Raw genomic sequence first — 19093 nt, 5'->3', positions numbered from 1 at the left:
ACTTACGAATTTCGGTGGAGTCTCCTTTCCGGACATTAAATCTTATAATATCATTACTTTAGCCAGATATGCAGTAGATTGGCTTACTAAAGAAAATTATTTAACATATACTGATCTTGAAGAAAACTTAATTTCTCCCTTTTCACTTAATGCAGTGTTGTACTGCAAGAAAAACCAACTCCCAGCAATTATTCACAATAGGTTTATAATATGGAATACTATCATTGCTTGGCAGATGCTATGCACCACGTTAGGAGTAAATTATCAATTTTCCTCCTTCCTCACAATTAGCAGTAACCCAAACTTGGTTTAAACTCGCATACTTTTTGATCGTGGGAACTGAAAGGCCCTTGTGTTCTTAAATCAAATCATAGATAGCAACAATCAGATCAAAACCTTTGAAGCCATCTCCCGAGAATATAATATTTCTAATAAATCGTTTTTTGCTTATCTACAAATTAGGCATTTTATATCTGATAATGCAGAAATCATACAAGGTTCATGGGGCTTAGGCGAACTGGGGGACTATATTAGACTCTATCAAAAGGGTTGTTACTCGTCTTCCTCTTTATATAAAATATCTTCAACTAAATGTGGCAAAGAGTTTCTTGATACACTTAAGACTAAATGGATGAACTATTTCCCTGATCTTGAGGTTAGGGAGCTTAAAAATAGTATTAATTTGATCAGGAAAGCACCAATTTCCAATATATGGAAGGAATTGCAAAAAATAAATTTTTCCAAGCAGACATCATACACTGTTTTTGGTCATGTCCAAAAATAAACCAATTTTGGAAGAAAATCTCTTTTTGGTTAAATAAATCTTTAGAGTCTCAAATTGTAATATATCCAAAGGATATAATCTTCCTACATACACGCTCAAACAGACAAGAAGTTAACCTGATTAATACCTGTATTATGATAGGATGTAAATTAATCAGAAAGAACTGGAAAAGCAGAGAAGCTCCTTCCCTATCCATCTTTATTAAAACAATACATACCCAGATTAGTTTTGAACAGTTTAACCTAATATCCTCGCAAGAGATATATATTTCTATTTTTTTTTCAAAGTGACTTAAAGTTATCCTCTTATTCCCTTTAACAACCCAACATATGCTTACGCGCTATCTACATAGCTCTGAGGCCTTTCAGTATTTAGCATTAAGATACATTTTCCCTCCATCTTGGGCATTTGGCTAAACCCTTGAGGTGTATGAGGAGAAAAGATGAGACTATATTCTAAGTCTTGAAATACGCCCCATAAAAGGAGGGAAGGGGAAAGAAAGGAAGGGAGAAGGGAGGGAAAAAAATAAAAAAAATAGCTATTCCTTAAAGGAAGAGGGAGAGGAAGGGAAAAGGTAGGGGGAAAGTGCCACTACTATTTCTTATATATTTTTCTTGTTCTATTTCTGAGATTTCGGAAATTTTATGGATATCTCTTATAAAGGTAGGAAAAGTAGGGGAGGGTTCCACTAATCTGGCTTTTTATTTCCCTTTTTTTTTTTTTTTTTTTTCTCTTTCTCTTTTTTTTAGTTATAAAATCTGAAAAGTTCCAACGGTGTATACTTTAGTGCTTATTTGTTTATCTCTGGTAAAAGAGAATATCCTAGTGCAAAATTGGGTAAAGATAGATGCAATGATACCTATATTATTCTATGTGGCCTTGTGTGGCTATTTATTTCCTAGGCTGTTATTCATCATGTGGGACCAAAACTCTGTTAAGATTTATTCAATGGTATCTATCTGTTTTGTTTTTTTCATTTTTGGGTTTTGATGCCCTGCGTGGCTACTTACTTTCTATCTTGTATATTTGTATACCCTGTTGGATTAATAAAATAATTTGAAAAAAAAAAAAAAGATAGGCCATGCATAAGGCTATCCTAAGTAAAAAGTAACATGTAATATGTGTAGACTTGATGGGACATTCATAAGGCTATCCTAAGTAATAAGTAACATGTAATATGTGTAGACTTGATGGGACATGCATAAGGCTATCCTAAGTAATAAGTAACATGTAATATGTGTAGACTTGATGGGACATTCATAAGGCTATCCTAAGTAATAAGTAACATGTAATATGTGTAGACTTGATGGGACATGCATAAGGCTATCCTAAGTAATAAGTAACAAGTAATATGTGTAGACTTGATGGGACATTCATAAGGCTATCCTAAGTAATAAGTAACATGTAATATGTGTAGACTTGATGGGACATTCATAAGGCTATCCTAAGTAATAAGTAACATGTAATATGGATAGACTTGATGGAACATACATAAGGCTTTCCTAAGCAAACAGTAACATGTAATATGTGTAGATTGATAGGACATGCATAAGGCTATCCTAAGTAATAAGTAACATATAATATGTGTAGATTTGATGGGACATGCATAAGGCTATACGAAGTAATAAGTAACATGTAATATGTGTAGACTTGATGGGACATGCATAAGGCTATTCTAAGTAATAAGTAACATGTAATATGTGTAGACTTGATGGGACATACATAAGGCTATACGAAGTAATAAGTAACATGTAATATGTTTAGACTTGATAGGACATACATAAGGTTATCCTAAATAATCAGTAACATGTAATATGTACAGACTTGATAGGACATGCATAAGACTATCCTAAGTAATAAGTAACATGTAATATGCGTAGACTTGATGGGACATGCATAAGGCTATCCTAAGTAATAAGTGACATGTAATATGTGTAGACTTGATAGGACATGCATAAGGCTATCCTAAGTAATAAGTATTATGTAATATGTGTAGATTTGATGGGACATGCATAAGGCTATACTAAGTAATTAGTAACATGTAATATGTGTAGACATTATGAGACATGCATAAGGCTATCCTAAGTAATAAGTTACATGTATTATGTGTAGACTTGATTGGACATGCATAAGGTTATCCTAAGTAATAAGTAACATGTAATATGTGTAGACTTTATGGGACATACATAAGGCTATCCTAAGTAATAAAAAACATGTAATATGTGTAGACTTGATGGGACATGCATAAGGCTATCCTAAGTAATAAGTAACATGTAATATGTGTAGACTTGATGGGACATGCATAAGGTTATCCTAAGTAATATGTAACATGTAATATGTTTAGACTTGATGGGACATTCATAAGGCTATCCTAAGTAATAAGTAACATGTAATATGTGTAGACTTGATGGGACATGCATAAGGCTATCCTAAGTAATAAGTAACATGTAATATGTGTAGACTTGATGGGACATGCATAAGGCTATCCTAAGTAATAAGTGACATGTAATATGGATAGACTTGATGGAACATACATAAGGTTTCCTAAGCAAACAGTAACATGTAATATGTGTAGATTGATAGGACATGCATAAGGCTATCCTAAGTAATAAGTAACATGTAATATGTGTAGACTTGATGGGACATACATAAGGCTATCCTAAGTAATAAGTAACATGTAATATGTGTAGATTTGATGGGACATGCATAAGGCTATCCTAAGTAATAAGTAACATGTAATATGTGTAGACTTGATGGGACATGCATAAGGCTATTCTAAGTAATAAGTAACATGTAATATGTGTAGACTTGATGGTACATACATAAGGCTATACGAAGTAATAAGTAACATGTAATATGTTTAGACTTGATAGGACATACATAAGGTTATCCTAAGTAATCAGTAACATGTAATATGTATAGACTTGATAGGACATGCATAAGGCTATCCTAAGTAATAAGTAAACATGTAATATGCGTAGACTTGATGGGACATGCATAAGGCTATCCTAAGTAATAAGTGACATGTAATATGTGTAGATTTGATGGGACATGCATAAGGCTATACTAAGTAATTAGTAACATGTAATATGTGTAGACATTATGGGACATGCATAAGGCTATCCTAAGTAATAAGTAACATGTAATATGTGTAGACTTGATTGGACATGCATAAGGTTATCCTAAGTAATAAGTAACATGTAATATGTGTAGACTTTATGGGACATAAATAAGGCTATCCTAAGTAATAAGTAACATGTAATATGTGTAGACTTGATGGGACATGCATAAGGCTATCCTAAGTAATAAGTAACATGTAATATGTGTAGACTTGATGGGACATGCATAAGGTTATCCTAAGTAATAAGTAACATGTAATATGTGTAGACTTTATGGGACATACATAAGGCTATCCTAAGTAATAAGTAACATGTAATATGTGTAGACTTGATGGGACATGCATAAGGTTATCCTAAGTAATAAGTAACATGTAATATGTGTAGACTTTATGGAACATGCATAAGTCTATCCTAAGTAATAACTAACATGTAATATGTGTAGACTTGATGGGACATGCATAAGGCTATCCTAAGTAATAAGTAACATGTAATATGTGTAGACTTGATGGGACATGCATAAGGCTATCCTAAGTAATAAGTAACATTTAATATGTGTAGCCTTGATGGGACATGCATAAGGCTATCCTAAGTAATAAGTAACATGCAATATGTGTAGACTTGATGGGACATACATAAGGCTATCCTAAGCCAACAGTAACATGTAATATGTGTAGACTTGATGGGACATGCATAAGGCTATCGTAAGTAACAGGTAATATGTGTAGACTTGATGGGACATACATAAGGCTATCCTAAGCCAACAGTAACATGTAATATGTGTAGACTTGATGGGACATGCATAAGGCTATCGTAAGTAACATGTAATATGTGTAGACTTGATGGGACATGCACAAGGCTATCCTAAGTAATAATTAACATGTAATATAGGTAGACTTGATCAGCCTTTTTGGTTATTTTCTTCCATCAAATTCTTTCTATGTTTCTATACTAGCTGCTGATTGGAAGCTACACATATGCCTCTAGTCACTGGCTCACCGGATGTGTTCCTCTAGCTCTCAGTAATGCATTGTTTATCTGGAGTGGACTTTAACTATGTGTTAGTCCCTTTTTAGTTATATGGAAGGCCATAGCGCTATGATAAAATGCTCTAGAAATAACTGCATTGTCTTTTATATGTCGATTTAAAGGAACATGAAACCCAATTTTATTCTTCCGTGATTGAGATGGAGAATACAATTTAAAAAAAGTTTCTAATTTACTTCTATTATTTAATTTGCATTGTTCTTAAGTTATTCTTTGTTGAAGAGATATCTAGATAGGTAGCGTGCACATGCCTGAAGCACTACATGGCAAGAAATAGTGCTGCCATCTAGTGCTCTTTCTAATGTATAACATTCTAGCAAAACTGCTGCCATCTAGCGCTCTTGCTAATGTATAACATTGTACAACTGCTGCCATCTAGTGCTCTTCTTAGTGTTTAACATTGTACAACTGCTGCCATCTAGTGCCCTTGCTAATGTATAACATTGTACAACTGCTGCCATCTAGTGCTCTTGCTAATGTATAACATTGTACAACTGCTGCCATCTAGTGCTCTTGCTAATGTATAAGATTGTACAACTGCTGCCATCTAGTGCTCTTGCTAATGTACAACATTTTTACAAAACCGTTGCCATATAAGCCCACATGTATTATAAGAAGCTTCTCAACTTGAGAAGTTGTCGGGCAGCGGATTCTGTTTTACTGCCTGTATGTCACATTACAACCCCCTTCTCTTGCGTGACCAATCGTGTGATGACCTCTGCATCAGACACGTCCACACTCCTGAACGTCCCATCCTGTTTTTCAATAAAGGATAATAAGAAAATGAAGAAAATTTGATCATAGAAGTAAATTGGAAAGTTGTTTAAAATTGTACATTCTATTTACATCATGAAAGAAAATGTTGGGTTTTATCCCCTTCAATAGCTAGTTTTTACGTTTTATAAAGCATGCTGCTACCGTTGCAAGTAAATTCATATTCTTTCTATGTTGTCCTTGGGGTATTGCATTTTTTCCTGTTTCACATTTTCAAACTGATGCCAAGTAAGACAGTCAGACACTGTCAATCTTTTGTGTGGCGCTGTCCTGGCTCTGTAACATAAAGCATCCCTGACATTTAAGCAATGAGATTTGTCATTGACGGTTACACTGTCAGATTGTTGGCGGCTGTCCGTTTCTTTGTTGTGTTTAGATTGATGACTGTTCATCTGATAGTTTGTACGACTGGGAAAAGCGGTTATTACCCGAGTGAACCTTGGAGCCAGAAGCTGAGGAAATCTGTCCTTAACCATATTCTCCTGTTTCCAAAAATCGACCATATAGGTGCTGATGAGGGGTCTCTCATTCCTTAGTTCATTTGCTAGTGGAATCCATTCAATAAAATTGCGAGACTGCCTTGCTGTGACAAGTTTCCTCTTCCCCAGCCCCTGGGTGAAAAACACATACATTATCATTAGACATGTTCCATTGTTATTTTCTTTTTACAGGAAATGAGCCACCCATGTGTGAAAATAATTTCTTTGCTAAACTAGAATGTAATCATTATTGTAATTATCATTTTATCCTATAATTAATTTCCATGGAATGACTCATCGCTTCTCCCAAATCTATAATTATTTTTATGCCTAAATAATTTACAGTATTTATTTAAATAATTATTATGCTTATATTTTTACTCATTGTCCACCTTCTAGTTTTTAAAGCACACGTGCACATTTTTGGCGAGATTACAAGTGAAAAGATAATTTATTGCGTGCCCGTAAAACAGGCAAATTTGTAAGTGGCTGGTTATTGCTAACACAAGATCTTGTTGATTTTCAAAATAATGCCCAATTGCCCACAAAATAAAGTATATTCTTTCTTTTAATAAATAAAAAAAAAGCATGAAGCAGTTTTTAGGGGTTAAAGTTGGAGGGTGTTAGAAAAAAAAAACTGCGATGAAAAGTGCCTTTACATTACGGTCTATGGGAACTGTGTGTTCCCTATAAATATATACGTATATATTTAAGTGTTATTATGTGTATATACACATATTAACAAATAAATATATATCGTCTCGATTACGAGTTTTGCGTTATGAGTGAAAAAGCAGCGTTATGGGTTATAACGTTGCTTTTTCACTACCGCTGCAATTACGAGTCTTGTCAAAAAAGTTGTACCGCACACTTTTTTGGCCGTAACGCTGTTCCAATCAGCCAATAGAATGCGAGCTCAATCCTATTGGCTGATTGGATCAGGATTTTTCACCTTTAATGCCATCTTGGATGACGTCACTTAAAGGAACCTTCATTCTAGAAGAAGACTTCGATTGAAGAGGATGCTTCGAGCTGGATGTCTTGAAGATGGACCCGCTTCGCGCCGGATGGATGAAGATAGGAGATGGTAAAAAACTAAAAAATACTTTATAATTTAAAATAAGGTTATCTTTATTGGTACAATAGTACATAGTTACCTTATTTTAACCTTATGTACCAATAAAGATAACCTTATTTTAAATTATAAAGTATTTTTTAGTTTTTTACCATTTTAGTTTTTTATGCATATAGCAACACATTTAAACCATTCTTAAAGGTTGTAGCATTTATTTGCGCCCCATACTCCTAAACTCTCTTCTGTACAAACATACAATTGGGGTTGATATTTCAGGAGTTAAGGCTAGCCAACACTAGGCAGCGCAGGAAAGTTTTTGAAAACTCTGTCCTTTTTGAAGATGCCATCTGGATAAAGACTTCTGCCCGCCTGGAGGACCACTTCTGCCAGCTTGGATGAAGACTTCTCCCGGCTTCATTGAGGACTTCTTGCCGCTTGGATGAAGACTTCTCCCAGCTTCGTTGAGGATGTATATCCGGGCTTCAAAACTGTAAGTGGATCTTCAGGGGTTAGTGTTAGGTTTTTTTAATGGTTTATTGGGTGGGTTTTATTTTTAGCTTAGGGTTTGGGCACTTGAAAAAGAGCTAAATGCCCTTTTAAGGGCAATGCCCATCCAAATGCCCTTTTCAGGGCAAAGGGGAGCTTAGGTATTTTTAGTTAGGATTTTATTTGGGGGGTTGGTTGTGTGGGTGGTGGATTTTACTTTTGGGGGGTTGTTTGTATTTTTTTTTTACAGGTAAAATAACGGATTTCTTTGAGGCAATGCCCCGCAAAAGGCCTTTTTAAGGGCTATTGGTAGTTTAGTTTAGGCCAGGTTTTTTTTTTTAATTTTTTTTTTTTTTTTTAATTCGATAGGGCTATTAGATTAGGTGTAATTAGTTTAAATATCTGATAATTAATTTTTTTATTTTGTGTAATTTAGTGGGTTTTTTTTTGTAATTTAGGTAATTGTATTTAATTTAGGTAATGTATTTAATTGTAGTGTAAGGTTAGGTGTCAGTGTAACTCAGGTTAGGTTTTATTTTACAGGTAAATTTGTATTTATTTTAGATAGGTAGTTAGTAAATAGTTAATAACTATTTACTAACTATTCTACCTAGTTAAAATAAATACAAACATACCTGTAAAATAAAAATAAACCCTAAGCTAGCTACAACGTAACTATTAGTTATATTGTAGCTATCTTAGGGTTTATTTTACAGGTAAGTATTTAGTTTTAAATAGGAATAATTTAGGTAATGATAGTAATTTTTATTTAGATTTATTTTAATTATATTTAAGTTAAGGGGTGTTAGTGTTAGACTTAGGTTTAGGGGTTAATAAATTTAGTATAGTGGTGGTGACGTTGGGGGCGGCAGATTAGGGGTTAATAAATGTAGGTAGGTGGCGGCGATGTTATGGGCAGCAGATTAGGGGTTAATAATATTTAACTAGTGTTTGTGATGTGGGAGTGCGGCGGTTTAGGGGTTAATATGTTTATTATAGTGGCGGCGATGTCCGGAATGGCAGATTAGAGGTTAATAAGTATAATGTAGGTGTCGGCGATGTCGGGGGTGGCAGATTAGGGGTTAATAAGTGTAAGATTAGGGGTGTTTAGACTCGGGGTTCATGTTAGGGTGTTAGGTGTAAACATAAATTTTGTTTCCCCATAGGAATCAATGGGGCTGCGTTACGGAGCCTTACGCTGCTTTTTTGCAGGTGTTAGACTTTCTTTCAGCCGGCTCTCCCCATTGATGTCTATGGGGAAATTGTGCATGAGCATGTAAAACCAGCTCACCACACCTTTCAGCAGCGCTGGTATTGGAGTGCGGTATGGAGCTCAATTTTGCTCTACGCTCACTTCTTGCCTGTTAACGCCGGGTTTTTGTAAACCTGTAATACCAGCGCTGTAGGGAAGTGAGCAGTGACAATAACGTGCAAGTTAGCACCGCACCCCTCATAACGCAAAACCTGTAATCTAGCTGTAAGTTATTTTCTCTATATTATATACACATAGTAACACATAAAAATATATAAAGTATGTATATACACATGGTAACACATACATATATATGTATATACACATATTAGCACAGAAATATATATGCATATACATTAACACATAAATATATATGTATATACACATAGTAAAACATAAAAATATAAATGTATATACACATAGTAACAGATAAATATATATATATATATATATATATATATATATATATATATATATATATATACATATTAACACATAAATATATATGTATCTACACATAGTAACACATAAATATATATGTATATACACATATTAGCACATAAATATATATGTATATAAGTATAGTAATATATATATATATATATATATATATATATATATACACACACATATTAACACATACATATATATGTATATACACATATTAACACATGCATATATATGTATATACACATATTAACACATAAATATAAATGTATATACACATATTAGCACACACATATATATATATATATATATATATATATACACATTTTAGCACATAAATATATAGGTATATACACATATTAACACATAAATATATAGGTATATACACATAGTAACTCATAAATATATATGTATATACACATATTAACACATACATATATATGTATATACACATACTAACACATATATATATATATATATATATATATATATATATATACTGTATGTATATACACATATTAGCACGTAAATATATATATATATATATATATATATATACACACACATATTAACACATAAATATATATGTATATACACATATTAACACATAAATATATATGTATATACACATACTAACACATAAATATATATATGTATATACACATACGGCTAGATTACGAGTTTTGCGGTATGAGTGAAAAGCAGCGTTAAGCCTCTTTTTCACTACCACTGGTATTACGAGTCTTGCAGGTTTAGGGGCACCGCACACTTTTTTTGACGTAACGCAACGTAATTACTGCAGCTTTCAAAAAGTCCTTTTTCAATGGAACTTCCTTTTCGCCGGTATTACAAGTCTGCCTGGAAGGCCAAAAAGTGAGCGGTACACCCTATACCACCAAGATCCATACCGTAAACTGAAAATCAGTAGTTATGAGTTTTACGCCACAAAGCCGTACCATAAAACTCATAAATAAGTGCTAAAATGTACACTAACACCCATAAACTACCTATTAACCCCTAAACCAAGGTCCTCCTGCATCGCAAACACTAAAATAAAATGATTAACCCCTAATCTGCTGCTCCGGACATCGCCGCCACTATAATAAACATATTAACCCCTAAACTGCCACACTCCCGCATCACAAACACTAGTTAAATATTATTAACCCCTAATCTGCCGCCCCTAACATCGCCGCCACCTACCTACATTTATTAACACCTAATCTGCCGCCCCCAACGTCGCCGCCGCTGCTATACTAAATTTATTAACCCCTAAACCTAAGTCTAACCCTAACCATAACACCCCTTAACTTAAATATAATTAAAATAAATCTAAATAAAACCTACTATCATTACCTAAATAATTCCTATTTAAAACGAACCCTAAGCTAGATACAATATAACTAATAGTTACATTGTAGCTAGCTTAGGGTTTATTTTTACTTTACAGGCAAGTTTGTATTTATTTTAACTAGGTAGAATAGTTACTAAATAGTTATTAACTATTTACTAACTACCTAGCTAAAATAAATACACATTTACCTGTAAAATAAAACCTAACCTGAGTTACGCTAACACCTAACACTACACTACAATTAAATAAATTACATTTATTAAATACAATTACCTAAATTACAAAAAAACAAACTCTAAATTACGCAAAATAAAAAAATTATCAGATATTTAAACTAATTACAACTAATCGACCTATCAAAATAAAAAAGCCCCCCCCCCCCCAAATAAAAAAACCCTAGCCTAAACTAGACTACCAATAGTCCTTAAAAGGGCCTTTTGCAAGGCTTTGCCCCCAAAAAAATCAACTCTTTTACCTGTAAAAAAACAAATAAAAACAACCCCCCAACAGTAATACCCACCAGCCACATAACCAACCCCCAATTAAAATCCTAACTAAAAAAAACCTAAGCTCCCCATTGCCCTGAAAAGGGTATTTGGATGGGCATTGCCCTTAAAAGGGCATTTAGCTCTTTTTCAGTGCCCAAACCCTAACCTAAAAATAAAACCTACCCAATAAACCCTTAAAAAACCTAACACTAACCCTTGAAGATATATATATGTATGTATATACACATATTAACACATAAATATATATGTATATACACATACTAACACATAAATATATATGTATATACACATACTAACACATAAATATATACTGTATGTATATACACATACTAACACATAAATATATATGCATATATACATATTAACACATAAATATATATGTATCTACACATAGTAACACATAAATATATATGTATATACACATATTAGCACATAAATATATATGTATATAAGTATAGTAATATATATATATATATATATATATATACACACACATATTAACACATACATATATATGTATATACACATATTAACACATGCATATATATGTATATACACATATTAACACATAAATATAAATGTATATACACATATTAGCACACACATATATATATATATATATATATATATACACATTTTAGCACATAAATATATAGGTATATACACATATTAACACATAAATATATAGGTATATACACATAGTAACTCATAAATATATATGTATATACACATATTAACACATACATATATATGTATATACACATACTAACACATATATATATATATATATATATATATATATATATATATATATATATATATATATATACTGTATGTATATACACATATTAGCACGTAAATATATATATATATATATATATATATATACACACACATATTAACACATAAATATATATGTATATACACATATTAACACATAAATATATATGTATATACACATACTAACACATAAATATATATATGTATATACACATACGGCTAGATTACGAGTTTTGCGGTATGAGTGAAAAGCAGCGTTAAGCCTCTTTTTCACTACCACTGGTATTACGAGTCTTGCAGGTTTAGGGGCACCGCACACTTTTTTTGACGTAACGCAACGTAATTACTGCAGCTTTCAAAAAGTCCTTTTTCAATGGAACTTCCTTTTCGCCGGTATTACAAGTCTGCCTGGAAGGCCAAAAAGTGAGCGGTACACCCTATACCACCAAGATCCATACCGTAAACTGAAAATCAGTAGTTATGAGTTTTACGCCACAAAGCCGTACCATAAAACTCATAAATAAGTGCTAAAATGTACACTAACACCCATAAACTACCTATTAACCCCTAAACCAAGGTCCTCCTGCATCGCAAACACTAAAATAAAATGATTAACCCCTAATCTGCTGCTCCGGACATCGCCGCCACTATAATAAACATATTAACCCCTAAACTGCCACACTCCCGCATCACAAACACTAGTTAAATATTATTAACCCCTAATCTGCCGCCCCTAACATCGCCGCCACCTACCTACATTTATTAACACCTAATCTGCCGCCCCCAACGTCGCCGCCGCTGCTATACTAAATTTATTAACCCCTAAACCTAAGTCTAACCCTAACCATAACACCCCTTAACTTAAATATAATTAAAATAAATCTAAATAAAACCTACTATCATTACCTAAATAATTCCTATTTAAAACGAACCCTAAGCTAGATACAATATAACTAATAGTTACATTGTAGCTAGCTTAGGGTTTATTTTTACTTTACAGGCAAGTTTGTATTTATTTTAACTAGGTAGAATAGTTACTAAATAGTTATTAACTATTTACTAACTACCTAGCTAAAATAAATACACATTTACCTGTAAAATAAAACCTAACCTGAGTTACGCTAACACCTAACACTACACTACAATTAAATAAATTACATTTATTAAATACAATTACCTAAATTACAAAAAAACAAACTCTAAATTACGCAAAATAAAAAAATTATCAGATATTTAAACTAATTACAACTAATCGACCTATCAAAATAAAAAAGCCCCCCCCCCCCAAATAAAAAAACCCTAGCCTAAACTAGACTACCAATAGTCCTTAAAAGGGCCTTTTGCAAGGCTTTGCCCCCAAAAAAATCAACTCTTTTACCTGTAAAAAAACAAATAAAAACAACCCCCCAACAGTAATACCCACCAGCCACATAACCAACCCCCAATTAAAATCCTAACTAAAAAAAACCTAAGCTCCCCATTGCCCTGAAAAGGGTATTTGGATGGGCATTGCCCTTAAAAGGGCATTTAGCTCTTTTTCAGTGCCCAAACCCTAACCTAAAAATAAAACCTACCCAATAAACCCTTAAAAAACCTAACACTAACCCTTGAAGATATATATATGTATGTATATACACATATTAACACATAAATATATATGTATATACACATACTAACACATAAATATATATGTATATACACATACTAACACATAAATATATACTGTATGTATATACACATACTAACACATAAATATATATGCATATACACATATTAACACATAAATATATATGTATATAAACACATAGTAACACATAAATATATATGTATATACACATAGTAACACATAAATATATATGTATATACACATAAATATATATGTATATAAACACATAGTAACACATAAATATATATGTATATACACATAGTAACACATAAATATATATGTATATAAACACATAGTAACACATAAATATATATGTATATACACATAGTAACACATAAATATATATGTATATACACATACTAACACATAAATATATATGTACTGTATATACACGTAGTAACACATAAATATATATGTATATACACATAATAACACATAAATATATATGTATATACACATATTAACACATAAATATATATGTATATACACATAGTAACACATAAATATATATATATATACTCATAGTAACACATAAATATATATGTATATAGACATAATAACACATAAATATATATGTATATACACATACCAACACATAAATATATATGTATATACACATATTAACACATAAATATATATGTATATACACATATTAACTCACACACATATATATATGTATATATATATATATATATATATATATATATATATATATATATATATATAGTAACACATAAATATATATGTATATACACATACCAACACATAAATATATATGTATATACACATATTAACACACATATATATATATATATATATATATATATATATATATATATATATATACACATACAGGGAGTGCAGAATTATTAGGCAAATGAGTATTTTGACCACATCATCCTATTTATGCATGTTGTCTTACTCCAAGCTGTATAGGCTCGAAAGCCTACTACCAATTAAGCATATTAGGTGATGTGCATCTCTGTAATGAGAAGGGGTGTGGTCTAATGACATCAACACCCTATATCAGGTGTGCATAATTATTAGGCAACTTCCTTTCCTTTGGCAAAATGGGTCAAAAGAAGGACTTGACAGGCTCAGAAAAGTCAAAAATAGTGAGATATCTTGCAGAGGGATGCAGCACTCTTAAAATTGCAAAGCTTCTGAAGCGTGATCATCGAACAATCAAGCGTTTCATTCAAAATAGTCAACAGGGTCGCAAGAAGCGTGTGGAAAAACCAAGGCGCAAAATAACTGCCCATGAACTGAGAAAAGTCAAGCGTGCAGCTGCCAAGATGCCACTTGCCACCAGTTTGGCCATATTTCAGAGCTGCAACATCACTGGAGTGCCCAAAAGCACAAGGTGTGCAATACTCAGAGACATGGCCAAGGTAAGAAAGGCTGAAAGACGACCACCACTGAACAAGACACACAAGCTGAGACGTCAAGACTGGGCCAAGAAATATCTCAAGACTGATTTTTCTAAGGTTTTATGGACTGATGAAATGAGAGTGAGTCTTGATGGGCCAGATGGATGGGCCCGTGGCTCGATTGGTAAAGGGCAGAGAGCTCCAGTCCGACTCAGACGCCAGTAAGGTGGAGGTGGAGTACTGGTTTGGGCTGGTATCATCAAAGATGAGCTTGTGGGGCCTTTTCGGGTTGAGGATGGAGTCAAGCTCAACTCCCAGTCCTACTGCCAGTTTCTGGAAGACACCTTCTTCAAGCAGTGGTACAGGAAGAAGTCTGCATCCTTCAAGAAAAACATGATTTTCATGCAGGACAATGCTCCATCACACTCGTCCAAGTACTCCACAGCGTGGCTGGCAAGAAAGGGTATAAAAGAAGAAAATCTAATGACATGGCCTCCTTGTTCACCTGATCTGAACCCGATTGAGAACCTGTGGTCCATCATCAAATGTGAGATTTACAAGGAGGGAAACAGTACACCTCTCTGAACAGTGTCTGGGAGGCTGTGGTTGCTGCTGCACGCAATGTTGATGGTGAACAGATCAAAACACTGACAGAATCCATGGATGGCAGGCTTTTGAATGTCCTTGCAAAGAAAGGTGGCTATATTGGTCACTGATTTGTTTTTGTTTTGTTTTTGAATGTCATAAATGTATATTTGTGAATGTTGAGATGTTATATTGGTTTCACTGGTAAAAATAAATAATTGAAATGGGTATATATTTGTTTTTTGTTAAGTTGCCTAATAATTATGCACAGTAATAGTCACCTGCACACACAGATATCCCCCTAAAATAGCTATAACTAAAAACAAACTAAAAACTACTTCCAAAACTATTCAGCTTTGATATTAATGAGTTTTTTGGGTTCATTGAGAACATGGTTGTTGTTCAATAATAAAATTAATCCGCAAAAATACAACTTGCCTAATAATTCTGCACTCCCTGTAGTAATACATAAATATATATGTATATACACATAGTAACACATAAATATATATATATATATATATATATATATATATATATATATATATATATATATATATATATATATATATATATATATATATATATATATATATATATATATATATATACACACATAGTAACACATAAATATATATGTATATACACATAATAACACATAAATATATATGTATATACACATGCTAACACATAAATATATATGTATATACACATAGTAACACATAAATATATATGTATATACACACAGTAACACATAAATATATATGTATATACACATATTAACACATAAATATATATGTATATACACATAAATATATATGTATATAAAAACATAGTAACACATAAATATATATGTATATACACATAGTAACACATAAATATATATGTATATACACATATTAACACATAAATATATATGTATATACACATAAATATATATGTATATAAACACATAGTAACACATAAATATATATGTATATACACATAGTAACAGATAAATATATATGTATATACACATAGTAACACATAAATATATATGTATAGACACATAGTAACACATAAATATATACAGTATATGTATATACACGTACTAACACATAAATATATATGTATATACACATAGTAACACATAAATATATATGTATATACATATAGTAATACATAAATATAAATGAATATATACATAACACATAAATATATTTATGCATATACACATATTAACGCATAAATATATATGTATATACACATAACACATAAATATATATGTATATACACATTGTAACACATGAATATATATGTATATACACATACTAACACATAAATATATACAGTATGTATATACACATAGTAACACATAAATATATACAGTATGGATATACACATAATAACACATAAATATATATGTATATACACATATTAACACACACACACACACATATATATATATATATATATATATACACATAGTAACACATAAATATATACAGTATGGATATACACATATAGTAACACATAAATATATATGTATATACACATACCAACACATAAATATATATGTATATAGACATGCTAACACATAAATATATATGTATATACACATAGTGACACATAAATATATATGTATATACACATAGTAACACATATATATATATATATATGTATAGACACATAGTAACACATAAATATATACAGTATATGTATATACACATACTAACACATAAATATATTTATGCATATACACATATTAACACATAAATATATATGTATATACACATAACACATAAATATATATATGTATATACACATAGTAACACATAAATATATATGTATATACACATACTAACACATAAATATATACAGTATGTATATACACATAGTAACACATAAATATATATGTATATACACATATTAACACATAAATATATATGTATATACACATAGTAACACATAAATATATATGTATATACACACAGTAACACATAAATATATATGTATATACACATAGTAACACATAAATATATATGTATATACACACAGTAACACATAAATATATATGTATATACACATATTAACACATAAATATATATGTATATACGCATAAATATATATGTATATAAACACATAGTAACACATAAATATATATGTATATACACATAGTAACACATAAATATATATGTATATACACATAGTAACACATAAATATATATATGTATATACACATATTAACACATAAATATATGTATATACACATAAATATATATGTATATAAACACATAGTAACACATAAATATATATGTATATACACATAGTAACACATAAATATATATGTATATACACATAGTAATACATAAATATAAATGTATAGACACATAGTAACACATAAATATATACAGTATATGTATATACACGTACTAACACATAAATATATATGTATATACACATAGTAACACATAAATATATATGTATATACACATAGTAATACATAAATATAAATGAATATATACATAACACATAAATATATTTATGCATATACACATATTAACGCATAAATATATATGTATATACACATAAACCATAAATATATATATGTATATACACATAGTAACACATGAATATATATGTATATACACATACTAACACATAAATATATACAGTATGTATATACACATAGTACCAGCTTCAAAGAGAAAAGTGGAGGCTGTTTCCATAAAATCAATTCCTTTATTAGAAAAGTTAAAAGCGGTAAACACAGCAATGAAAGGACATGGTGTAGAAGGCGCAGCACAGTCTGGCATACGCGTTTCGGATATAATCCGTAGTAATAGCCTACTGTGGTGTGCTCTACACCTGATTTAAAACAAATTAAAACAAGTGTGATTGGTACACATGTACAAACACGCCCTCAGCTTCCTACCAATGTCTACACTTCATACTGTTAACTCACTGATGTCTGGATAGCACGATCATAAAACGTTTACATATGTATGTTCACATTATACTGAAATGATACACATTTACATTTGAATCCTGATTGCACAATACAGAAAGTGAATATCCAGGTTCCTACCAATGTCTGCAATTCATACTGTTAAATCACTGATGTCTGGATAGAACGATCATGAAACGTTACATAAGTATGTTCACATTGTATTGTAATGATATACATTTACATTTGAATCCTGATTGCATAATGCTGAAAAGTGAATATTCACTAAAGTAGATACACATATAAATCATATAAATCATTTTTATACACATAGTAACACATAAATATATACAGTATGGATATACACATAGTAACACATAAATATATATGTATATACACATATTAACACATAAATATATATGTATATACACATATTAACACAT

At 31.2% G+C, this 19093-nt stretch overlaps 1 protein-coding gene across 1 annotated transcript in view; it reads right to left on the bottom strand.

Annotated features, from left to right (window-relative positions):
- Positions 1-5879: 5879 nt before the first annotated feature.
- The window catches only part of C7H3orf84 (chromosome 7 C3orf84 homolog), a 111014-nt gene continuing 97800 nt past the window's right edge, over positions 5880-19093 (bottom strand). Inside the window, exon 6 of the mRNA XM_053689355.1 lies at positions 5880-6332. Coding sequence (XP_053545330.1) covers positions 5880-6332 — 453 coding nt within the window. The remainder of the gene's footprint in view (positions 6333-19093) is intronic.

The sequence above is a fragment of the Bombina bombina genome, chromosome 7 (genome assembly GCF_027579735.1).
Source record: "Bombina bombina isolate aBomBom1 chromosome 7, aBomBom1.pri, whole genome shotgun sequence".
NCBI lineage: Eukaryota > Metazoa > Chordata > Amphibia > Anura > Bombinatoridae > Bombina > Bombina bombina.
This window is presented reverse-complemented; position numbering and strand designations above follow the sequence as displayed.